The sequence below is a fragment of the Cynoglossus semilaevis genome, chromosome 8, assembly GCF_000523025.1.
Source record: "Cynoglossus semilaevis isolate Cse_v1.0 chromosome 8, Cse_v1.0, whole genome shotgun sequence".
In the NCBI taxonomy this organism is placed as follows: domain Eukaryota; kingdom Metazoa; phylum Chordata; class Actinopteri; order Pleuronectiformes; family Cynoglossidae; genus Cynoglossus; species Cynoglossus semilaevis.
In genome coordinates, this window is record NC_024314.1 from 5,018,250 (window position 1) to 5,043,298 (window position 25,049).

Consider the following 25,049-nt stretch of genomic DNA (forward strand, 5'->3'; position numbering starts at 1 on the left):
TTCCTCCACCTCCTCAAGCCGCAGACTCTCCACTGACGTTTTCACGCAAGCGTACAAAACGGGCCGCAGTGTCATTTTTAGTTACATCTCATTTTACATTTGTTTTCTTGGCTGCTGGCTTAAATATCCAAAAATACAATCCTTCGAACAGTTTGTTGTGGCCCAGATGTGCGGTCTATTTCTCCCTGTGACATTAAATGTGTCGTCATTTATTTTATTTAATCTTGATTTTTTTTCTTTAAGCACAACTAGTTAATAATATAATACACAAAGCCGTTTTGTTGGATAGATATTTTATCTGCATAAATAAGGACACAACGTACGCGCAACATGAATGTTAATGATTTGGCGCCCCCATCTGACTAATATAAGTACTGCTTCCTATGCAGTATTATTGGCTCACAAACACATAAAACTAATTTCACCCAGAGGAGAAATGATGTATTTATCAATCATTACGTGGTTCTTTTTTCTGTTTTAGTGTATGCTTGCAACGTTTTTCTTGTTATTCAATATAAACTTTAAACTTTTCTGGCAAACTAATATAAATTCATAAAACTAAATAAAACAAGTAACAATGTATATGATGCTTACATTAAAAGGAATGAAAATATAAACCAACATTTTGTGTGTTGCTGTTTTATTTATATTATCAAAATGTATTTGTTCCGTGTTACAAATGTACAGAAAGGATCACTGGGGTGCATGAATTACTGAATTACTCTTTTTGTTCTCCTGCTTCTACTTGTCTCCTCTCTTCTCCGATGACCAATAACCTAAAAGAAAAAATATGATAAATCCACTGAAATCTCCTTTGCGACACAATCCACAGTGTGACAGTTTTCATTCTCTGTCATTCTCACATGGACCTCCAACTGCACCTCCTCCTACACTCCTCGGTCAGGAGGAGGGGGAGAGCCCCTTTTCAGAGTTTAGCTGATTTAGAGGAGGCTATACCCAACAGCATGGAGACGTCATTGGCTGAGGTCAACCATGCTCCGCCATCTGCTACTAAAATGGCTCCAGTCACATATGAAGACACACAGCTGGCCAGGGAGAGCGTGCAGGGAGCCATCTCTGTCTCAGCTCGCTGGAGAGGAATGGAGCTGAAGTGACCGGCTGACTCTCCCCTTGGGCCACCTGAGAGTTAGAAATGTGTCAAAAGGGCAACTTTGAACATGTTAACTTAGTTAGTTTGTCTTCAATATAGCTACAGCTAGTTTTCAACTTTTATTTTTTTAATTACCCAGTCTACGGAATCCCTCTGTGCCAGAAATGGGTCCTGGAGCCACAGCATTGACCCTGACCCCACTTGGCCCCCACTCCACAGCCAGGTGCTTGGTCATAGCATCTGAGGAGAATCAGTAAGACATTAAGTGGTCATAAAGTACATTCTCATTTAGAAATACTAATTGAAATTTTTTTTTCATGTAAAAGCGATTCACCATTAGCAGCCTTAGCAGAGCCAGCGTGCACCTGTAGACCCTGTCCCCTGTATCCAAGTGTTGCAGAGATGTTGACTATGTTTCCACCATGATCCTGGTCAAAAGGAATAATATTTTAATTCATCACAATGATGGGGAATATTTGATAAATGTAACGGGGAGAAATCTTGGCTTAGATTTAGGATCTTTGGCGTCCTCTCCTGGATTTATGGACACTAAGAATATGACAGGGAAGCTGTAGCATCCAGCTGATGACTGTTAGACCCTGTAGTGAATTTAATTTATAAAAAACAGAGGAATATTAAAAAAATAAAAATACATTAAACCTACCTTAAACCATTTCTCATAAACCACTTTGCTGGTGTTGAATGTTCCCATGGTGTCTATCTCCATCACAGTTTTGAAGGCATTGAAGGAAAGTGAAGTGGCTGGACACAGAAAATTCCCAGCTGCATCTGCAAAAATAAATGGCAACAACAAATTACAATTCAAGCAGATTAAATGATGTATTTACCTGTAATCAGAGGGGAAAGATAGCAGATAAGAAGAAAAGATGAAGCATCAGAAATGTTGATGATTAAACCTGAACTTATCACACTTTGTCTTTTGTGCAGATTACAACTCCATACAATTCACCCTACAAACACCACATGATAATCAGTGTACAGTTGCACTGAAGAAAAACAATAACCTAAATGAAGACTATTAACATACTGTTAATGAGGACGTCAATACGGCCAAACTCTCTTAGTGTCTCCTCCACAGCTGCTACGATGCTCTCAGGCTGCCTCACATCAACAGACAGGGGCAGACAGCGGCGTCCTGATGCAGCAGACAGCTTTTTGGCTGCCTAGACACACACAGGTACATTAGCTTAAAGTACTAAGTTCTATGACTATGTCTTTTTGGATGACGTGCAATCACCTCTTTGAGCTTATCTAAGTAATCACGGTGTCACAGCCATGCCTGGGAGATAGCAGAAACACAGAGAGAATGAATTTGAAAACTTGCACAAGTTCAGTGTAAAAAGAGACAAGGAGTTGAGTCATCAGTAGGACTAAGGGTTAAACGAGGAAACATAGAACTCCAGGTCAAAAGTGAAGGGTAGGGTAAATGTTAGACTAAAGTACACAAACTTGACCTGGTACTATAGTACTGCAGTAGATGTCGATAGTTTACAGTGGTGTCAATAAAACGCAACTCCAGTCTGAATATTTTCTTACTGAACTAGAGTGACACCTCACCTATCGCGGTAGTTGCGTTCCAAGACCCACCGCGAAAAGAGAAAATGAGTGAAGAGATGAAGAGAAAAAAAGTAGGGACAAGATAGTTTTCATATTGCCGCTAAGTAGGGACAAGATAGTTTTCATATTGTTTACGTATATATTTATCCTTAACGAACCTTCCTCACTCTGTTATCAACCCTCCCAGTCTAGGCAGGCGTTAAATTAGGGTCAGCTTTCACCGATGCTTTGATGCATTAGCCAATCAGCGTGAGGAACAGAAGTGAATGCTCAACTAGCCAATAGAATGCTGTGCACGATCTCGTTCAGGTAAACAAAGCCTTTTGCTATATTTTTACTGTTTAATTGTTTTAGGTTAGAAAATGTTTTGTATCACAAAAATAATTTAAATATTGGAAATAAAAAAAAATTCCCGTAAAGAAAACCGCGATATAGCGAAACTTCCGCGGGACGGATCACAAAAAAACCACGGTGTAGTGAGGGAGCGAAAGAAGAACCGCGATAACGAGAGGGAACACTGTATTTCATCATGACAGAATGACCTCTAAAATTCATATGCATATCATCGTAAAAACCCTTCAAGCCACAGACTTTTTTTTACAGTATCACAGTTAATTCTTGTGTCCAGCTGCTAGTGACTGTTACTGGAGTAAATGCTTGTAATGAATGTCTTCAAAATGTGAACATGCTGCATGATTTTCCTCTCACCTCATGAATACTTCAGCTATTCTGAATCCAATTCCAGAGCCTCCGCCTGTAATAAAAGCAACCCGATCCCTGTGAAAAATAAAGTGTGAAATCAGGGAAGGTGACTCGCTGTCGGGGACAGCAGATCAATAATGGTGAAGAGGAGATTCAACAACATTCAGCTGTAAGATGCTCACTTGAGTAAATCTGGGCTGTAGATGTGTGTGTATGAAGTCAGGCAGTCGTCTGAACCCACGTCTTCAGGCAGCACCTCTCCTTGTCTCTGTGGCTCTGCCATGCTGCCAAATAATATGGCACACCAAAAAATGTGACACTGCAATTGCATTTTCTTTGTTAATTTTATTGCAAATAGTAACTTTTGGAAAATTATGATGACGATTAAAATAATGTACATTGGTGTTTTAGAAATAAGGGCAGATTATTAATATATTTTCTAATATAGTGTAATCAAATCCTGACGCTATCTTTAAATACGTGCACAATGCAATAGTTTGTAAACTAATTACGATACTGTACTAACGAGAAGACAAACAACAGTTGGCTCAACGTACTGGACTTTGACATAAGTTCTTAAAACATCTGTCAACAATCTACAAAACACAAATTACACTTCACCTGTGGATAAAACACTTGTTATTAATGTTAGATAACGTTTATTTCAAAGCTACTTTCTGACACATTTGCAGCCTGGCACTTCCAGGACTGTGCTGCAAAGTTGTATTTTCTACGAGTCGACCTTGTAAATACCCCCTTTTTTGACTTACCACGTTTTGCACTTAACTATTTATCTCTCACCTTGTACGTGTCTTCTTCCAGCCGTGAAAACTTTCAGGAATGAATAGTCCTTGTACCATGAACTCTGAACCGATTCTTTAGTTTTCCTCCGCAGTGCATTATGGGAAATACAATCTCAAAAGGCGAAAAGACGTCCGAAAAGACTTCACTGACATTTTCACGCAAACGTACAAAACGGACCACTGAATTAAATTGGTCGGCAAGTTTAATGTGCCGTCATTTATTTTATCCATCTTGTATATTTCTTTAACCACATCTAATTAATAACATAACACGCAAAGTCGTTTCGTTGAATGGACATTTTATGTGGAAATAAGGACACTCAACATATCGACAACAAACTGCTTAAGATGAATGTTTTGGCGCCTCCATTTGACTAATATAAGTACTACTTCCTATACAGTATTATAAGCCATATATAAAATGATCAAAATTTTGCGAAAGTGCCCTCTTGATCTATCGAAAAAATAGCGGGGGCCATAAACTGTTCTGGAAAATATCTATTTATACAAGTTGATTTAAATCAACTTAAGTCAGCAGTAGAATATGTTGGTCATTTTTAATTGCATAGTTTTGCTTATTTGGGGTGTTTTAACAGTAGTTTAATTATGGAATTCACAAAAATAAGTTTATATGAAATGAAACAGTTAAGTAAAATAGATGACTAATGAATCTCTGAGACCACATACAGGTCTAAGTTTCTAAACTTAGTTAAAAAAGAAAATTCCAATAAGGATTCTTTTTTTTTTTTTACATATTGAACAGTTGAAAGTAAAACCCACTGAGTGTAACCCATCCCCAGTACCTGTCATCTTCTAGAATGGTAGCTTGGACCCTCCTCTGTAAACCAACCTTGAAATGAACGATCTGTGGTGTATTATTTCACATTTCAGACAGATCGTTGTACAGTACAGCAGAATGACCCATATTGATCTGGACTCTGGGGTTTACTGATGGAAAAAAACCTTATGCAATGGATCTCTGAAATACTTCTGGGAGAGATATTTTTCTCTGCACTTAGAGGCTGCAGGAATGGCAGCATTGCACACAAGAGCTTCAGAAATGTAAGACGGGTGTTTTGGAAACTTGATTTGTTTTTCCAGGAAGCAGAAGTAAATAAGACAATAATAGGTGCACAGTAGAGCTATAGCTTTAAACAATAATTTAACCTTAAATAAGTTACTTCAACATGCAAGCTTGCAGTTTGCAATATCAAATGCCTAAATGGTTATTTTATATTTTATTTATAAAGACGGTGTCTTTATATATGTGCTGCACCACTCTCATTAACTTCTTTGCCCCTTTTGACTTCTTCTTCTGCTACCTTTTGTACCTCTCTTGCTTTTCTCTAAATAGACAAAGCAGACAGCAACATTACACGCATTTTGAAGGATAAAATCAATTTGAGCAACTCTTTTCTATTACATCATGGGGCTGCTAACGTCCTCATACAATTTGTTTTTTCAAATATGTTTCCAGTGCGCCCCCTGCTGTGGGTTCGTTGTGTAGTCGACTAAAAAAAATCTAGAAAAGTGATTTTATACTATATTTCAACCAAAACGACTTCGTTGAAAGTGACCATGTTTATCTGGCTTTCAAACACATGTATTTCAAAGCTTGGCCATTAGATGTCTCTGCACTTACATCATGTCCGTTTCTCCGTAAACCAATAAAGCGTTTTCAGCCACTGAAATGTTACACTTCAATAAAGCTGAATAAAAATGTATCCTACTGCGTATTTTTTCCCTGTCTATCAATTATATCTAATGTGAGTGGGTGAAGAACAGACTGTGGATTTTTTAAAAATAAGTTATTTAAAAAATACATTTTCTCTTATGCTTTTTTATACTGTTTATTCCATTATTTTATGTGTAGCTTTATAGCAGTATCTAAGAAAAACTCTATATTTTGCCTGAATTTGTAGGAATAATGTATCATATCTGTAACCTGGACTATGGCAGTTCCTCTAGATACTTTCCTTTTATTTGGTGCTGTTAGAAAATAAATGTGTTTATTGCAGAGTTGATGTTTGAGATTACCCTCGTTTGTCACTGTAAGCGTTCATGCAGACATTTCCCTTGGAAACCTTTAGTGACCTTCTGTATTTTCGTCTTTGTTCATTAAAGGCCATTCGTCTTGTTAGCAGTCATATGTAACCATGAAATACCTCCCCTGGCCTTATCATGACCCATGATCATATTTTTTTCTGCCACAGAAAGAAAATAGGGCTGTCATGAGATTGTCTCTGGTTGTGTGAATCACCCAAAACAGCTGGAAGGTTACTTTTAACTATTCATGTTTTATAGTGGGGAGTTTTAATTTCCCTTGACATGTTGTCTCATTGCCGTTTTGCCTTTTCTACCGTTTATTCATTGTGATATGAAACGTTCAGTTTCTTTCCCAAGCGTCACACAGGAAAAACGAAAGATCCCGCTTTGGTGCTGTAATATTGACGATTTGTCCCACGTACAATAAAAGGCATAATGAAAAACTCAATCAGTTTTCTAAGAGTGTTGTTACAGTGTTTTAAATTGTGAGACAGGGGGCTGCAAACATCAGAGGGGAAGTTTTAACGTCTCAAAATTTAAATTAGCATATACTGCCGGTACTAGCATAGTACATGTTTACAGTATTTACAATCATAGTTCAATGACTGTGAGCTGATTAAGCTGATTTTTTAAGTTTGTACACATTCAAACGTACATGTTCCAAACTCCACACGCATATCAGATATCTTTGATGTTTGTCATTTGAATGGTACAAAAGTAACCAATCAGAGTGCAGCATGTGGAGGAACCATGCTCCCATTTTCTGTTACTATTCCAGGATCAGTTACACCTACCTCTGGTGCAAAGAAACCCCAACAGCAGTGGAGTGTCACCTTACAACCTGATGTGTTTGCCCTAGTTCATCCAGTAGTAAGAGACTTGGAGATGAAGCTCCACAGTCACTATCTGTCCAGACATCGTGCTTACCACTTCTTTAACTGTTACAGTCAACCTGGTACAGCTTAGGTCAGCAACCCCCAGTACCCTCTGCTGCTCCAGAGGGCATCTGAAACCTACACTGTCGCAGCACCTACAGCTGCTCCTGGACTGTGTCCATGTGTTTGCATTGTCTCTGTCTGTGCAGCTCTGCCTTTCACTCCTGCTGTAGTCTTTGACCCGTCAGTCTGTTCTCCTGTCTTCTTCTCCAGACCCACCAGGCTGCTGCTCAACTCCCACAGCTTGCGGGCTACTTCATCATCCAAGGCCTGGGGAGCTGGTTCCTTTTCTGTCATTACATCATAGTAGTGTCCAGTCACACCCTCCAACTCCTCAGACACAGCCAGATAAACACTGGGCTGGGCCCCAAGTTCTGGGCTCTTCACCAACATGGAGAATAGGGGGCCTGGAGTGGAGATTGTGGAGAACACAGAGAGGTTAAGCAGCACGCAAAACCACAAGCAACAGAATCTGTGCTATCATATGTGGTGTCCCTTTTCAGAGATTGTAAATGATCTGAGTATTAAGCACCATTTTCCCCAACAGCAGAGAATGTTTACTAGCCCAGAGTGGATCATGTAATTAAATTCAAACTCACAGCAGTGAAAAAAAAAACATTAATTCAATGCCAGAGCCAGTGCAGTGAAGCAGAAGCAGCAACGGGATTCTTGGTTTTCTTGAAGTGCTGTAACTCTTTGTTTAGTGATTGAAATACTGTGAAAGTACAGCCTCTGTATAAGAAAACAGATGCAGCCACACCTACAAAACACCCTCATACAGAACCTACCATGAAGCATGAAGTTATCAAGGCATCATGTTGTGGGTGTGTGAGGCATTTTTCCCAAAATACTTTTGTTTTGTTGCCACTTGGGAGACTGTTCTTTGTTTGATGTTAAAGGAAAGGCAAATTGTATCTCTGAATTTGGTATTTAAAAAAATCTGGAGTCAGCTACAAGGCTGAATTATTAGAATTCAGGATGTCAAAGATCAAAGAATGCAAATTAATTTGGAAAAAAAGAATATAATAATTTTGGAATCACACATTTCCAGACCAAACAAATGACCAGAAATCTGACCTTAATTTAAATAAAAGATCTCATTTAAAAAATACTCTAACATTGTTGGTTATATTTGACTTGTTCTTATTGCAGACTGGCTGTATTGATTCCTCTTACTCTAGATTCCAATAAAGACACATGATACTCACTGAGCACAGAGGTGGAGAACGTCGACTGGTGGAGGCCGGTGTGTCTCCCCAGCTCTGTAGCCACAACTCCTGGGTGAACTGCATTAACTGTGACGCCTGTGCCTGTTACACACACACACACACACACACACACACAGTCATAGAGATGTTCAAAATACATGCATATTAACTTGAAAATTACATTCAAGATCATGGGCCCACACACTTGCCCACATATGCAGCAAACAGTAGCCTTGCCTTGTAATCTCTTGGCCAGTTCTCTGGTGAAGAGAACGTTGGCGAGCTTGCTCTGACAATACGCCTGCTTGGTGTCAAACTTCTTCTTCTCCCAGTTCAGGTCCTCAAAGTCCATCTTTCCAACAATGTGGGCGAGTGAGGAAAGGTTGATGATTCTGCTGGGAGCGGACTCTTTCAGCTTATCCAACAAAAGGTTTGTCAACAAGAAATGGCCTGAAGGAGGAGGAGGAAGAAGGAGAGCCAAGAGAACACAATAAGGAGGAGACTAATTTAAATCAGAGTTTATTTAAATAGCTTTGTTAAAAAATACTACTTTACTCTAGTTTCTTCTGAGACTCAAACTCAACTCAGACCTGTTTTCAGTGACTTCTGCCTAAAACCACAGAGACCTGACACTTGGAGACCAAAACTAACACCCCAACGACCTCGGACTCATCTCATCCCATTTTGTTAGTGACCTAAATTTAAAATGTTTTTTTTTTTTTTTTTGGCCCAACCTTTCATGGGATTTCCTTGGATGTGGAATTGTACTTGATTTATTTCTTGTAGTGACTTGGTAATAAGACCTTAGGGGCTTCACTTACACGTGTGTTACGAAACTATGTACACAATCCTGCTGACTTAATTTGAATCTGTGAACGTAGGAGACCTGGAATGGAATCCAAAATCAATGTAATTTTTTTTTCTGCAACTGTGTGGACTTCACTTGGACATGACTCAAACAACTGTGGCCTTAACCTGGTCTTTAAATTCATTTTTCCTGTTACATTTTGTGTTTTTTCTTTGTTTTTGTTTTTTTCAAAACCCCAGAGACTCAAGATGAAATCAACTAGATCTTTAATTCTTAATTCAAAGATTTGAACTTGGACCTTGACCCACTCGATTTCCCTTCAGTAAACATAATCTATAAGTGGCAGAACAACAATGACAAATGGTCTATATCACTGTTAAAAAAAACAAAAACACACCTAAGTGATTGACTCCAAACTGCATGTCAAAGCCGTCCTCAGTCTTCCATGCTGGACACCTCATGACTCCTGCATTGTTTATCAGCACATCCACCCGCTGCTCCTCTGTAATATAAGATATAAGATAAGTAAAAATGTACCAAAATACTCCTTCACTTACTACATTTCTGATCTCTTAATGTCATTATTTTCTAACCTTTGTTGATTTTCTCTGCAAACTCTCGTATAGATGTCATGGAGGCCAGGTCCAAGTGACAGGAGTAAACCTGAGAATTCAGTGTCTTCCCACGAATTTCCTTTGCTGCTTCTTCACACTTCTTCATGTCACGGCATCCCATAATGACCCGCCCCCCTGATGATTTATTAGCAGAACAAAATATGAAGTCGTCATGCTAAAAATATGACTAGTACATATATTTTTTATCATTGTGTCATTTAAAACACCAAATCTGAGTTACGTCTTGTCTGCTGCACACCTCTCTTGGCGAGTTCTTTAGCCGTCTCTTTGCCGATGCCTGTATTTGCTCCTGTTATTACCACAGTCTTTCCAGTAATTACTGCCTTACTGGGACACCGGCCTCCCGTCACGTGGTTCCTATGGATGGGCAAACGCAGCTAATTTGTCAAGCTCTCAATTTTAAAAACTGCATGATAAAATCTTTGAATTTATACTGAAAGTAGCATGAAGTAACAAGTTAAATTTATTTCTACTGTTTAACATAAAATATAAAAACAACACATCGATATGAGTACAACAAAAGTATATAAAAATGTATGGCGTTTTTTAAAAGTAATGTCTCCTTTTCGTAAATTTAACAATCGGAGTTATATTTTGGCAGGAATATAATATCTTGAAGCATATTTGGCAAGTGAAAAGTTAAAACATCCATTTCCATTTCACTAATAACACAAGTGTTTATATGTATATATGATTACCAGCGTTTAAACACGAATACATTATTTGATTAGGATGAAATTCTTTAATGTTAATAACACGTTCCTATAACATTACCACATAATAATATAAAGTAAAAGTAATTCAATAAAAATAAAAATATTTTTGCCGGTAACTGCAAAATGTATAAATGTGTTGTAGTAACGTGATACATGTTTTTTGTTTGTTTGTTTGTTTTATTACATGCACAACACATGGTTTTACATGATAGGAAATGTACTTACTTTAGTAAAACAGCACAACCGAACACAGTTCCGACGACAGAGACAGGTAAAATGTATTTACTCATGACTGTGGAATAATGTTAACATTTAAACACACCATTAAAACGAGTTTGAAGGGAAACCTCTTGTCAAATAACACAAGGTTACCCGCGCATAGATTTACCGTCATCAAGTTAGAAAGGGCCGAATTGCATTATGGGATATGTATTCACTTGTCTAAAACGGCCTCTTACAGCTAACAGCTTTTGCTGTTCGTTTAATTGTACATCAGGGTGACGTTTAAGCCATATTTCCATTTTAAAAACAAACAATAAAAATATCCATTAAATGTAAAATGAGAATATGATGACACAAAGGTCGACAGATTGTCAAAGGGTGTCTACCGTAAATGGAGTACAAAGTAGTTATGATACAGTATGACTTTACATTTTTGGCTACGGTGTGTTATCCAAAGTAGAAAAAAAAACATGAACTTTGTCTGATGCCAGTGATGACCACTCCTGTCTCACTCATCCAGCCACTGATTTTACACAGTTACTCATGGAGCAACAAAGAAGCAGAGTCAAGATGGAGGTGAAATTGGGAGGGGTGTAAAAACAAGGGCATCGTCTGGCAAGAGGAGGTGACACATTAAAAGTGAAACTAGGACATGAGTCTGTTGTCTGAAAAAGTTAGAAAAATAGAAGGAGGTGGAGAAGGAGGAGGAAGAGGAGAAAATATTGTTAACAGATTAAAACAGTAATCACTCCTCATTGACCACTGGATAAGAAAAGTGCCATTCAACACTCTTAAATATCTTGGAGCACAGGAGATGTAGTCATCTAATATATGACCTGCCTTGTTTAAAAAAAAAAAAGAAAAACTTCCTCCAGGCTGGTGAAAAACTTTTGTATGACAAGGCAGAAAGATGATCTCTGTTTTATTGATTCTGTCAGCCAACATCCTTGACAGATTTTTCAGAGAATGGTAAATGGACATGACTTAATGAGACAGCAGCCATTCTGGGACAAATTCTCTGGAAAATCTGAGGAAAAGCAAAGTTATTCTTGCACATAAACAGACCAAACTACTTCACTTGGCCCACATACAGAACAACAATAAACTCTGAAGCAGCTGAGTAGAGGGCAACTGGACTGCCTTAGTTTATTGAAGATGTTAAATGACCTGAATGACTGAGGACCTACATAGACAACAATAAACCATAGGGTCACTGCCACTTAAAGCCAGTCATTTATAGCTGTAGTTTGGCCTACATTTGGTATCTAGATTGAGGACCAAACGGTCTTGGCCAAATGTCAGCCAAAGCTGACATTGAAGGGGCAAACATACTGGATTTGCCCCACAGTGCAAATAGTTGTTGATTCTAACAACAAAATCAGATCAACTACCAAACTCCATCCATCCATCCATTTTCATCCGCTTATCCGTTACCGGGGGCAACAGTCGCCATCCAAATCACATTGCACCGTACCTAAACCTTCCTGCAGGTGGTGAGTCCACGGGAAGGTACCAACCGCCCTAACCGGGACTCAAACTTGCCCAGGAGGTGAACCCTGGGGTTCCACACCAATGACAGAGACATTGCCTCTGGGCCAAAACGCCACTACTACCAAACTTCCTATAGAAAGACCATCAGCTACCAGTAGGGCTCAAACCTTTGATCCTTGTACTGTAAGGCCCCCAACCATTCTTCCCTTTTTGTGGCCCACATTCTATCCAGCTCTATCCAGTCTGTTATGGCTACAATGTGCTATAGCTGGTTGGGCAAAAAGCCTGCTGTTATTAAATATGTGCAGTAAAGACGGTTCAAGCTGTCGGTGCCGTAAATTAAATGAAAGTCTTCCCCTCATTGTTACCTAACACAGACACTTGGCAAAGTCACTGATGCAAAGGTCCCGGGGCCATGTGAGCTGTTGAATTATGCAAAAAGCAGTTTAACAGCCTGTTCCTTCACGGTGTGAATCAAAAAGCTAGACGCTCTTGGATGTGCAGTGATGTGTGGACAGTGCATTGACGGTTCTTTAAAATGTTGACATACAGTCAACATACAGTAGAACTGAAAGTGAAATGAGGTCTGTATAAAAGTGAAGCGGTCGTGGTCATCAGTGTATAAATACGTCCACACTGTAACAGTGGGACTCATTTTTCATACTGATGAGATGCTGCATTTGAACATATATGTTTACAATCAAAGACATCTTGACTTGATGTTTATAAGACATCATTTACAGTTGGTCATTGTTTAGTCCGAAATATTCTATACAGATTTGGAGAACGCATTGAGTCCATTCTTAAAGCGAATTAAACAATTCTTAATGAGTATTGCAGTAGCATGTCAAAGTAAGACGAAAGTAAAAATGCTGCAACTAAGTCTAAAAAGAAACAGAAACAGCTAAAAGGTGAAGCTACAAATTAGCCAAAAGATAAAAAAAGCCAAGAAATAGTTATTAATTCACATAATCTTATAAAGCCCAGCTCAAAACATACAAACTATAACATAATAAAATATACAACCAGAACATATTAAAAAAGGTCTCAGATGGACAGTTAACTCTGTTATGTAGCAGTACCAATATAGTACTGACAAGATTCCAGAGGCCTGCGTCATTTTTTTCTTTTTTTTTTTAAAATAATTTAATTTAATTTTGAATAAAGTTAGAAATAACCATTTTATGTTCAGGAATCGCTGGTCAGTGACGCATATGCTGAGTCCCGGCGCTAGGACCCTGAACACGTGAGCGTATTTTGTTTTGCCAGAAGGTGGAGACAGACTGTGAACAATGGAGGGACCTGACTGGTTGGGAGGACCAGAACACCCCGCTCCTCCTTCTCCACATCCCCCTGAGACCAGCCGGACAGACGGACCCCACGGACTGACCTGTCCACAGTGACTGCAGGACGCAGGGCTGACACGGCTCACTTCTGTCCAAGGTGGACTGTGCGCACAGAGCGCAGCTTCTCTGAGCCTCCAGTCTGGATGTGAATGAAAGGGATGGTTTCAGCGTGTGTGTGTTAATGAGTGTGTGTGTGTAGCGCTGAACTGAAGTGGGTCATGCGGAGCAGCGCTGGAGGAGCGAAAGATAAACACGATCACTCCTCCTCCACCTCCTTCTCCTGCTGCTGTTTTCCAGGTTGAACTGGTGCATGGCGCTCAGTGGAGGAATCCTATCACCTCCTCATCAGCATCCAGCAACCTCAGAAGATACTTCTGATATAACCAGCCTCTGGGAGAAAGTGTCCACAAGCAGGCAGCAGTTGTTGTGGACCACCTGCAGACATCATCATTATTTTTCACCTATGACTTTTGAGAATATCTTTCATTTCTGAAGGAGCTGCTGATCAAGAACTTCCCCCAACAAGGACATCTAGCCATCATTTTCCTGCAGATTTGAGAGGAGCAACAGCAGTTCGGATGCAGGACCATGGAGGAGAAAGACAGGTCGCCAGCAGGTGGGTGACTTCCTCTTTGGTGCAACCTGAAGTCTTGTAGATTATATTCCAAAAAAAAAAAAAAAAAAAAAAAATCAAAGACAATTTGACAGTTTTTTTTGTTTAAATTTCTTAAACACCACAGTTAGAATGTATGTTGATAGAGTGGATCCAGACTCTTGATGGGTCACAGCGGGCTTTTCAAGGGTTCGACAAATACTCTTGTCTTGTTTGGGCTTTTGTTAATGATTTATTAAAAGGGGAGTATATACCACATTAAAAACACATTGTTTACCAGTGTTGATTATTTTGATATGACATTGGTCTGTGTTTTTCATATATTTCCATTTTCTTAAAGAATATGACTTTAAATCAAACAGATCAGTTTGCATTAGGAATTTATTTTTTAAAGTTATATTATTAATGTAAAAAAAAAAGATTTGCTGTAGGCTCTTGATTCTGTTCGAACAGCAGGTCCTTACTTTTAAAACAGTATGGGAACACCTGTCTTTGTCCTGTGGTCCTGACCCACTCTGAGTGGAATATGGACAGGATATATACATATACACTGGATAGAGACAAGGGCATCCTGGCACTTCTCTTTTAATGGACCCTTTATGCTGTGTCCAGGGCAGAGAGGTGAGATCCCATCACTGCCGTCGTCCATCTGATGAATTTAAACGAGCAGGTGTCTTGTCTCGTCTTGTCTGCATCCAGCAAACCCTGTTAAATCTGGTGATGGACTCTGAAGTAGCCAAGACCCACGGGTTTGCTTCTGTCACAAACAATTTACTTGTCAATAAAATAGGAAAGAAAGAGCGGTGGTTCTTACACAGAGTTTCGGAACTTTAATCTTTGCATCGACACAACTACTGAATATTTATTCATATGTACAGCGCCTCTTTTAAATGCAAACAAAAGATGCAGCTGTGGTTCTCAAACACAAACTAGACCGAGCTTTGGACATTGCATAATGCTGTACAGTAGATCACATAACAAGCTAAACAATTTGTTATGAAGTTTGACAATTTCATAACAAAAGAAAAACAAGCTCAAACTAAAATGCCCTGAAATTGAACCGGAGTTTAAACGCACCTTTAATTCATAGTAAAACCTACCGTAACACCAGTAACTCCATATTTTAAAAAGCTGTAATCTATTTCTTGTCAAAGACATTGACGTGGGATTACAGATTAGATATACAGTAAATTGACTATAGATCGAGTTAGCTGGTAAAACGTAGTTAAATGTTAGCTCCATAACAGCAAAAATAACTTATTCAACAACAGCTTCAACTAATGTGAACCCAGATGTAGCTAATATTTGACCAAAAATATTCTTTACCACCACTTTTGATAGAAACATACAATACAAGAAAATAACTTTTGTCATTTAGGACCCAAACCCAACAGAAACATTATCGTCTTTAGGGAAATTACTGTGGTAATTCCACAGATTTTATTGTAATTGCTCATCATCTCAGCTGGAGAACAGCAGCCTAATGTCACCGCTGTCACTCAGTGATAAAACTGTGTGTATGTGTGTGTGTGTAAGGCAAAGGCTTTTGTACTGTCTGTGTTTATAATAATGGCCGCCAGTGATTTTTTTCCATCATTATACTTTATTAAAATCAGATGACATTTAGTTTTCTGTCAGAGTGGACCAACAAAATTACAACAAATTCAAATATTGGTAGCTAACACACCACAAACACCGTCGTCTGAGTGTAAACAACTAAATTGTCATTTAAAACTTACAAGTTACAGCTCCCAACATTTAATTCCTTCTTTAGTATTTAAGGAGCCGACACCTCTAATGTGCTAGCTAACTGACCATCAGACAATAGTATCTTATAAAGTGTTTTGGTTTCTTTTTTTGTTTGGGGGGGGGGGGTCTATGGTTCTATGGAAACCAGGAGCATGCTGCTTTTAATAAACAGTTTTAGCCTTCAACGGCCCTCTGGCCAAAAGCTAACATGTTGTTAGCTGTTAGCAAAATAGACAAACATGGAACAAACAAATACAAACTTTTGTATTTCCTATCCAAGACACAACATAACTGGGTGACTTAATTATTTGAGCACGTTGTTTTAGCAAAACCTGACCGTTATTGCAGAGAGAAAAAACGTACTACTTACCAAAATTACTAGCTTCAGTTACAAGCAGGACTTCTTGTCCTTGTGTTTGGAAGGACACATGACACGCTACAGTAAACAGTCCAATGTTGTATTGTCTATTTTTTGTGCTGCTTTTAGAAATGAATGTTTTTATCACACAGTGAATTAGCATTTGGAGCACTAGTAAACTGTTGTCAATACTAAAAATGGTTCGATTTTACGTTTCTGTTCCACAGACACAGTTAGTTGTCCTTTTAATACAATTAAAACAGAGCTGGATTTGACAAAGAGAGAGAGAGAGCAGGGGCAAGAGAGGTTGGAAGGACTGCCTCAGCAATCAGCATTAGTGCACACTGAGTGCTTCAAGGCTAATAGGTATGAGCCGGATCACAAATCACCGTACACTCTGGTTCCATGCCTTGAAGTGGAGGGTGAAATGTTTTGAAGGGATCAAGCATGAGGGGGAAATGCTATGTCCCCCTCAGCATTGATGTTACATCATTTGGCCACTCCCCCACTTAGACCCCATTTTACTCAGTTCCCATTAGAAACAATATTACCCTATGTATTGGACTTCAAAGAGATGGAGTCTATAGGAGGTGGTGGTACAAAGGGGTGTGCAGATTTAGTCTTTGTGGATTTACCCAATCCAGCTGCTTCTCTCTCTCTCTCTCTCTCTCTCTCTCTCTCTCTTGCATGCAAGCATGGATACACACACACACACACACACACACACACACCAATCTTCCTATTGGAACTTGGAGCTATTGGATTGTGACAGAGTGGGGTTAGGAACAGTGTGTTCCCTCACTGCTCATTGCAGTGCCATTTCAGTGGTGAATAATTTTCTATATGGTGATGATGTTGGTTATGACGACTCATGTTAAAGACCAGAGGCTAAACTGTAAAACCACTTGGCTGCAGGGTGCAATGTTCGTCAATGTTCAAGTCATCTTTTCGCACATTTTGACATGTATTTATGTAGAGAGAAGTTCATATAGTGTGATAATCACAAATGGAAATATATTATTGTAAAGCCTGAATTCATACACATTTGGCTCCAAAAAAATCAAACTGACACTACAGTTTAATCGCTGGTTTGAAACCGTTTTCCCCTTTTCAAAAATATCTGCTCATTTCAAACATTCATTCTTCTAGATTCTAATTTAACTCCTGTGTCTCAGGTCATTCCAGATGAAATGCAGTGGTTGGTTAAAGTAAATGGGTTTCAGCCCACATCAGATCTGTGAGATATACAGTAGAGAGCACCACAGGTGAATCAGTGACGGGTACACAGCAGGGACCCTCCCTGTAGGCAGCCTGGCACAGGTGTGAGCGGGCCATTTGTTAGAGTGACTGTCCGTGGCCTGTGCTGCTGGCTGGCCTATCACAGCATAGCAGGAGATTTTTTTCCCACCATGTGTTCAGGTGTTGCAAAAAAAACAAACAAAAAAAAAACAAACAAACATAGAATCTCGAGACTCTGATGCTATGGGCTGCTGAGATTCAGTTTTTGCAAGCAGTTTGGAACAAAGTGTCCTGAATCTGTGGACGACTACAGACAACAGATTAGTGCTCAACGAAATGTTACGATTCTGAAATAAATAAAAAATAAATAAATGTGTACTATATTGATCCCATATTTGGGAAATTGTTGTGTTAGCAGCAGATATGCTGTTAACAGGCTTCCCTTAGCAAGCACCAAGCATGTGGTTCCTCTGGGAACTAAACCCAGGACTCTCTGTTCTCTGCTTCCAAGGCAGGTGTGCTAACTGCTACACTATGGAACCGAATTTTTTTCATTGCTGTAACACTACAACCTGTAAGAAGTAGCTATAACTGAAAACCAATCAAAAAGTGAGATACAAACAGCCTTACGTTGTGATTGGTCGTTCTGTTTTGACTTGCAATTGCCATTAAGCTTAAATGGCTTTTTAAGGAGCAATTGCAACATGGCTAGTAGTTCGAGCTAACTCCTAAGCTCACTCCCCATTGTAGTTTGCTCACAAGTTGGGACAAGGTGTTACTGTATAAAACACTTGGCATACAACCCACAACCCTTAGTGTCAGCGCTGCTGACTTAAGCTGAGCATTTTGACAGAATATTGGACACAGGAGATCAGTCTTCAACCTTAATGACTCTTCTGCCCTGGAGCAAAACAACTAGTCCATTAGTATTAGAGACGTGCAGCAGGCTCAGCAATCTATTTATTTACTTCATTAGTCCCTTGTTACAAGTTCAGAGACAGATCAGAGAAGGATGTTCAATAAGAGGAAAAAATCTGGAGAGAACAAACCCAGCTAGCAGCTGGAAATATGCAGGAAAGGCTGGTAAAACTTTACTATGATGATTAGTTCAACTTTACTTTAACCTTTCAGAGGGTTATGGCAACTAATATTTCACTGCAGCTAGAAAAACAACTTATAACACAACGCATAAAAACCTATTATTGTTATAAAGAATGTAGTTTAAGCATTTTATTTTTGCTTAAAACCCAGAGCAATTCCCCACATCTTGCCAACTTTCTGCATTGTTTAGTTTAACAATAGTGACATGGGCTGTGCTTTAAGGGCAATAATCCAAGGGCCTACTCAAACAATGGATTTTAAAAAAAAGTTACCTATTATTTAACAAGTACTTTCTGCATTCATTTATTTTCTACAATACTTAATCAGGCCACGCATGTGTATATATTTACACATTATGTCTGAATAGGACCTCAACTAAGTACAAACACTTAGGCGTTAACTTAGTGAAAGCCCAGCCTGAGGCTGCACAGAGTCAGAGTGTGTCAGGATCAGCAGGTGCCAGTGGCTTCTCTGTTCTCCTTTCTAGCTTTGGCTGTTTATGGAGTAAAAGGTCAAATCAGTATAATCTTGGCACAGGGACACGTGGACACAGACACAGAGTGTGGTCGTGTTCTTCAAGATTTTTTTTATGGAAGCAGGTTTTATAAAGATGGTTGTACCGCGGATGCACTTATCTCATTTTTGAGTCATTACTGAATAGAGTAGGATTGTCAATGTAGATTTAAAAAAAAATGAAAACAGATTGCTGCCTCTGACAAAAAAAAATCCTGTTGGTTTATAATTAAGAATGAAATAGATAAATAATAATTTTTTTTTGTTGTTCATTTAAATCGTAGTTGTTTTTTTTAATGCAGGTCAGTCATTGAAGAATGAACGGCAGCTCAGGGCTCCTGTTTTAAAAGGCTCACAGACCGTTGACTATCAGTACCCTGTCTCAAAAACCCACATGTGTCTAGAGCCAAAAGTCCTCATCAGGATGCAGAGCCCGTTAGTGCTAGCATTGTCTCCAACTGCCTGAAAGGACAAGGAGCGGGTGCAGAGGGCAGCATCATGGGAAATCAGCTGGGTGTGCACCTCTATAGGCGGAGAAATGCACAGCTGTTCTCTCTTTACTACCTGTGACAGTGTCACTGTGTACCTGACACACCTGACCTTCAAGACACTCACGCCGTACAGGGCCCAGAACCATGTGACTTCACCATCACGCCTCCTAAAGTCCGAGGCCCAGCACTGGCACTGAGGAGTGGTGGGTAGCACCGACTCCCAGCCATTCATCACAGTTCAGGCGTCCTAATCCATTTGAACAGAGGAAATGGGAGTTAAACATCCTGTGCTGTTTGGTGAGGAAGGGAGGGCCCTCTGCTCTTTGTATGAGCTGAATAATGTGATTAAGAACCAGCTCGTGGAGCTGACTGGAAGTTCTGGATTGAATCACCAGCTCTGCCTTAAATTTATTAGACATACTTTTTTATCATGGCTTTCAATAGCATCCCATGTTTGTTGATGCCAATCACCAGCAAATTTTTTCTTTTATCCCCTGATGTCCCTGAAGCAGCTTAAAGTTCACCAAAAGCAGCATAAATGTAAAAAACAAAAAAACACCTCAAGATGTTAAAAGTTGATAAAAATAAACAAGTTAGTACATTTATATCTATAAAAGTGGGTCACTAATTGGACAGTATATTAATGTTTGCTGAAAATGTAATTAAAATACTTCAAAAATAGGTATAAAGACTACTTCAAAGTTAGCATAATAATTGTTAAAAGTTAGTGCCAAGATGTTGGCACATTTTTCAAAAATCAATTTGCACTTCACAAATTCCACGACTTTGTTTATTTCATTCTGCAACCGAAGATTGTAACTGAGATATCTGTGTCCATGTCTTTAATACGGAAACTCAATAAAGACGTATGAGGGCAAGATAAAGTAGATGAGGTCACTGCTTCTGAGTCTCTATTTTTAAATGCTTCCACAAACATAATTATTCTTGGATTGAAGGCTGAACAGAACTGGAGACTAATGAGCATTTGATCAAATTGTTTTGGACGTTTTCCAAAAATGGCAAAGAAAACATTTTCATGGGCAAAAAAGAAAAGAAAAAAGAAGATAAGTTAATTTTTCACCTCATGCCAACTGGCCGAGGGCGATGCAGCGGGCAAACTCAGCATGAGTGGGCTCCAGTATCCACAGTCTCTTATATAACTGTCCATATTTATTAGAATATCAAGACACAAGTGTGATCTTAAGAGATGCATAAGAAACACCGGGCTGTGTTTTTCTATTTGTAGCGTTTATTGTTTCTCTTTTCTGACAAAGTGAGCCGAGCCAAGGAAACTGCGCCGCAAATGGCTGCATCCTATTTTAACTTTTGCTCTGTGAAAGCTATATTTATCACAGTCTTCCCACAAGAACATCAGCGCCTTCCGATTGTCTGAGCAGAATCTTTCTCCTCTACGTTGTCATGAAGCGTACGTTGGTGTCAGCAGTATTCTGATTTCAAATGAAGTCAAAGCTGAAGTTCTAAGAGACTGGCCTGAGGGAGAGCGAGAACACAGGACAGCAGTTGAGTGACGGATGACAGAGGCCATCAGCCAAATTGTTTTTGCTGATTTGATGCCTATTAGTGTGTGTGGGTGTGCATGCTGTGCATGATTGGGTGATTAAATTTGACTGTAAGTACCAGGAAGAGGGGAAGGGGAGTGGGGGGTGGTTGAAAAGAGACAGAGACAATGGGTGCGATCATTAGTGTGATACACTTCGTTTCATCAAACCCTCTATTTTGCGGCTGCCTGTTCAACTGTGGCAGCTTTGTCTTTAATGTTTCTCACCATCCCCTCAAACAGCAAAACATGCTCTCAAATATTTAAATAAAATTCTTCAAAGTTTGAACATTTCTTGCGTGACTAACACCGTATAGACTTCTCCTTATTAGTAGTTGAAGTCCATGGTGGAAATGATCAGACCCCAATGGAACATTATTTTTGTTACAGCTTGTACTTGTTATAATGAGGACTTTTAATTGGTCTTTTGCCTTAAGTTGTTGTTGTTATTTAAGGATGATTTTCTTTATATACCAGACAAAGGAAATAGATGAGGAGATATAGCTTAACCAAGACATTGCTAAAATTAGCTATACTTAGCTTAAACATATCAAACAAAGAACTGATAGTTAGCCAACTAAAGCAATACGTCAAAAAGACACGTGCAATTTCACTGAACAAAGACTTAAATAAATATAAGTACCTGTATGTACCAACAAATATAACTAGAGAATAATAGCTTGAAAGTTTGTTAAAATATTATTGTACATGTAATGTATTTATAATAAGTGTTAGTAAACAATAACAGCAAAGGTTTCAGTTGAAATTCTGCAACAACAAAATAATATTCACCAAGTGAAATGCATATGAGACTACTTAACCTTAGTCAGGCTGAAATACAGCTAGACTTAACAAAACAGGTAAGTAAGGTCAACAGAAATGTAAAACCCAAAGTGAAATGTGAGTTAAAGCACTAACCTCTCTCTGATAGATAACTATATGTACCAGCTAGGACCAAAAAGCTAACATTTAGCCAAAAATATGTTTTGGCACTTATGATAAATGGCTAAAAAAAGCTAAAACATAGAAACCTTGATTGCCCTGTTCTGTATGTATGCACTACATTACCAGACGCATCAAACTCAAAGGTGTTTTCTTGGCACCTGTTTCTTCTTGCCACAGTCTAGCATGACCTCCAACTTGGACCGCGCAGATCTCTCAGACAGTTGGTAGATTGCCTTAAAGTCATGCATACACCTGTATCTGTCAGCTCTTCTCATTTGTTTCCATTTGCTGGTCCTTCAGCCTGATCATATTGATTTTCCAATCGCTGCTTGCCAGTAAGTGCTGTCTGCGACCATATCTGAAAACTGGCCAGAGTGATCTACAGGGACAGCAGGAAGTCCAATGCATTTACTGAAAGCACTTCTCCCCCTGTTGTTGCCTTCGTTGAATTGATTGTATGAGAACGTCTGGGAAGGTCTGTTGAAGCTTTCCTGAGTTACCCATCCTCAGGGAGAGGCTGCACAGGCAACAACGCAGGGAAGAAAGCCAACAAACATAAAGCCGAGGAGCTGTTTTTCCATAAACAAATCATTGCTTCATACAGGATCAGCGGACAATACACTATTGGACTCTAAAGCCTTGTTCTCTACCTTTAGTCTGCCCCACAGTGTCAAGGCGAGCCTGTCTCTTTCTCCATCGGGGCCGGGAAGGGTGAGCAGTGGTGGGGGCTCTCCGACGTCTAAAATGGACTACTGCGGAGGGGTCCCAGTGGAGGACATGCAGGCCCTGGCCATCACCTCCTTGTCTGCATCAGATGTAGCCAAACAATATGAGCACATCCGCGAGCTGGGGAAAGGCACGTACGGCAAAGTGGACCTGGTGGCCCACCGTACACAGGGTGAGGTTTGCTGTTTCCTCATTACTATACTACTTAGTCTTGTTTCTCACAGTATTAGAAAAAAATCTTAGTTGTCATCCTGTAGCAGGTCAAGGTTAGCTGAGATAAAGTAGCAATAACTACAGCAGATACTGCTATTGGTTAGCAAGAAATGTAGCCTATAGTTGTGGAGAAGCCAGAGTTGTTTTTGTTTTTTTTAAATAAAAGAAAAATGTACTGGCTGGCAATATATAGCTTCAGATTGACAATTTAGCCCAAAAATGCTAAAAGTAACCAAAAGAATAACCACTGTATAAGTGTGACCTCAAAACAAAACGTTAGCAGCTATAGGAAAAAATGAAAGCTATAAAAAAAATGACAAGTAGCTAAATAAAGATGATGAGTTTGCCAAAATAATACTATAAAAGATGAATTATCAGCCAAAAATACTTTAGAAAATGTAATAAAAACTACACTAGCTTTACAGGCCTACTGTATATATAGTAACATCCAGTAAATACATGAATACTTTTTGTTCCTGTTAGTACAGCATGCTCGGTCTGAAGGCAGTAAAACTGCAGTGTGTACAGGGAGGCTGAGAGAGAGCATTATGGGTATTATGTGAACATTAAACAGCCTCTGTTCTATATTTGCACAGCTCTTATAAGGAGCAGCTGGTTGCACATGTGTGTACAGTAAAGGGGCTGAGACTCATTCACTGCACACGTTTATCTGAATGAATGTAGCACCTGTTCAAAGACAGAGGGGATTTTACACCAAACTAAAATACTTCAAATTCACCTTGGTGTGCTGACCTGAGTTAAATCCAACACAGAAATTCAATGGAGCAGAGTTTATATTTATCTATCCCTGTTGTGCTGTGCTTATATTTGTAGGCACCAAAATGGCATTAAAGTTTGTTACCAAAAATAAGACCAAGCTGAAGAGCTTCCTGCGGGAGTACAGTTTGACGGGCTCGCTCAGCTCCAGCCCCTTCATCATCAAAGTCCTGGACGTGCTCTTTGAGACAGAGGACAGCTACGTGTTTGGACAAGAATACGCTCCCGCCGGGGACCTCTTCGACATCATTCCGCCGCAGGTAGCGCTATGATCCCTCTCTTCTACCAATCACTGTGCTCTCTCAGCTCCTGCTGCTCCAATCACTGGCCTCGTTGAGAAACAGTGGTTTTAACAAGATCTCCTGGGATTGGAGCCGTGTCTTGTCTTGTTTTCTGTCAGTGCTGAACTCTTACTTTGCCATTGTGCTACTACTCCAGTTGATTTGTTGGCCAAACTTTACAGCTCTTTTTAAAGACTAATTAGAAGATCTCAGACTCTCTTGTATCAGCTTTTCCTGTTAGAAGAATCATTTTTACAAAAAATTGGCCGAGGGCTCGAGACCAGATCAGTTAATAAAAATCTTACAATGGTTGCCTACAGGTATTAACTAAAATGAACTCTTGTGTTATTATAAAACAGCCAATGCTGGGGAGTAATACTGCCCTCTGTCCATGTTTCCCTTTCTTCATCCAAGTTGTTACAATGTTTTAGGCAAGAATTGCTTAGAGAGAAAAAAGGTTGAAGTTATAAAACTGGAAAAAAAAATTTAGAAAAGTAGCAACATTGCTGGACAGTTAACGAGTTAGGGTTAAAGTCACAATATACTAAAGCATCCTCAAGTAAAATACACAAAGAACGGAAATCTACTGGTGTAAAAAATATCTATGACAAATTGGACAATGTTGTACCATATATTTTGTCTGTATTTGTCCTAAATCCCTCCTCTGTCCTGTCTCCTCCCTCCAGGTGGGTCTGCCTGAAGAAATGGTCAAACGCTGCATGCAACAGTTAGGCCTGGCCCTGGACTTTATGCACAATAAACACCTGGTGCATCGGGACGTCAAACCTGAGAATGTTCTCTTGTTTGACTGCGAGTGCCGGCGCATTAAACTCGCCGACTTTGGCATGACCAGGCGAGTGGGTTGCCGTGTTAAACGGGTGAGT

The 25,049-nt window shown here is 39.4% G+C and overlaps 3 protein-coding genes across 3 annotated transcripts in view; 1 reads left to right on the forward strand and 2 right to left on the reverse strand.

Annotated features, from left to right (window-relative positions):
* Positions 1-623: 623 nt before the first annotated feature.
* decr2 (2,4-dienoyl CoA reductase 2, peroxisomal) lies at positions 624-4,306 on the reverse strand. Its single transcript, XM_008314179.3, is given in 11 exon segments — positions 624-776; positions 958-1,140; positions 1,247-1,351; positions 1,446-1,539; positions 1,776-1,900; positions 2,160-2,295; positions 2,370-2,389; positions 2,392-2,411; positions 3,398-3,466; positions 3,574-3,675; positions 4,193-4,306. Coding segments are annotated over 11 exon segments (948 nt in total). The 5' UTR covers positions 4,252-4,306; the 3' UTR covers positions 624-741.
* A 674-nt stretch (positions 4,307-4,980) lies between these two features.
* Positions 4,981-10,962, reverse strand: LOC103381690 (retinol dehydrogenase 13). Its single transcript, XM_008314180.3, has 7 exons — positions 10,768-10,962; positions 10,065-10,183; positions 9,785-9,940; positions 9,589-9,693; positions 8,621-8,833; positions 8,384-8,485; positions 4,981-7,582 (listed from the first exon to the last, which is right to left on the reverse strand). The coding sequence occupies exons 1-7, from the start codon at positions 10,830-10,832 to the stop codon at positions 7,254-7,256; spliced, it is 1,089 nt and encodes a 362-aa protein (XP_008312402.1). The 5' UTR covers positions 10,833-10,962; the 3' UTR covers positions 4,981-7,253.
* A 2,283-nt stretch (positions 10,963-13,245) lies between these two features.
* The window catches only part of sbk1 (SH3 domain binding kinase 1), a 17,684-nt gene continuing 5,880 nt past the window's right edge, over positions 13,246-25,049 (forward strand). Inside the window, exons 1-4 of the mRNA XM_008314181.3 lie at positions 13,246-14,217; positions 22,825-23,066; positions 23,942-24,144; positions 24,852-25,049. The exon at positions 24,852-25,049 is cut by the window's right edge and continues 1 nt beyond it. Coding sequence (XP_008312403.1) covers positions 14,180-14,217; positions 22,825-23,066; positions 23,942-24,144; positions 24,852-25,049 — 681 coding nt within the window. The 5' untranslated portion in view covers positions 13,246-14,179. The remainder of the gene's footprint in view (positions 14,218-22,824; positions 23,067-23,941; positions 24,145-24,851) is intronic.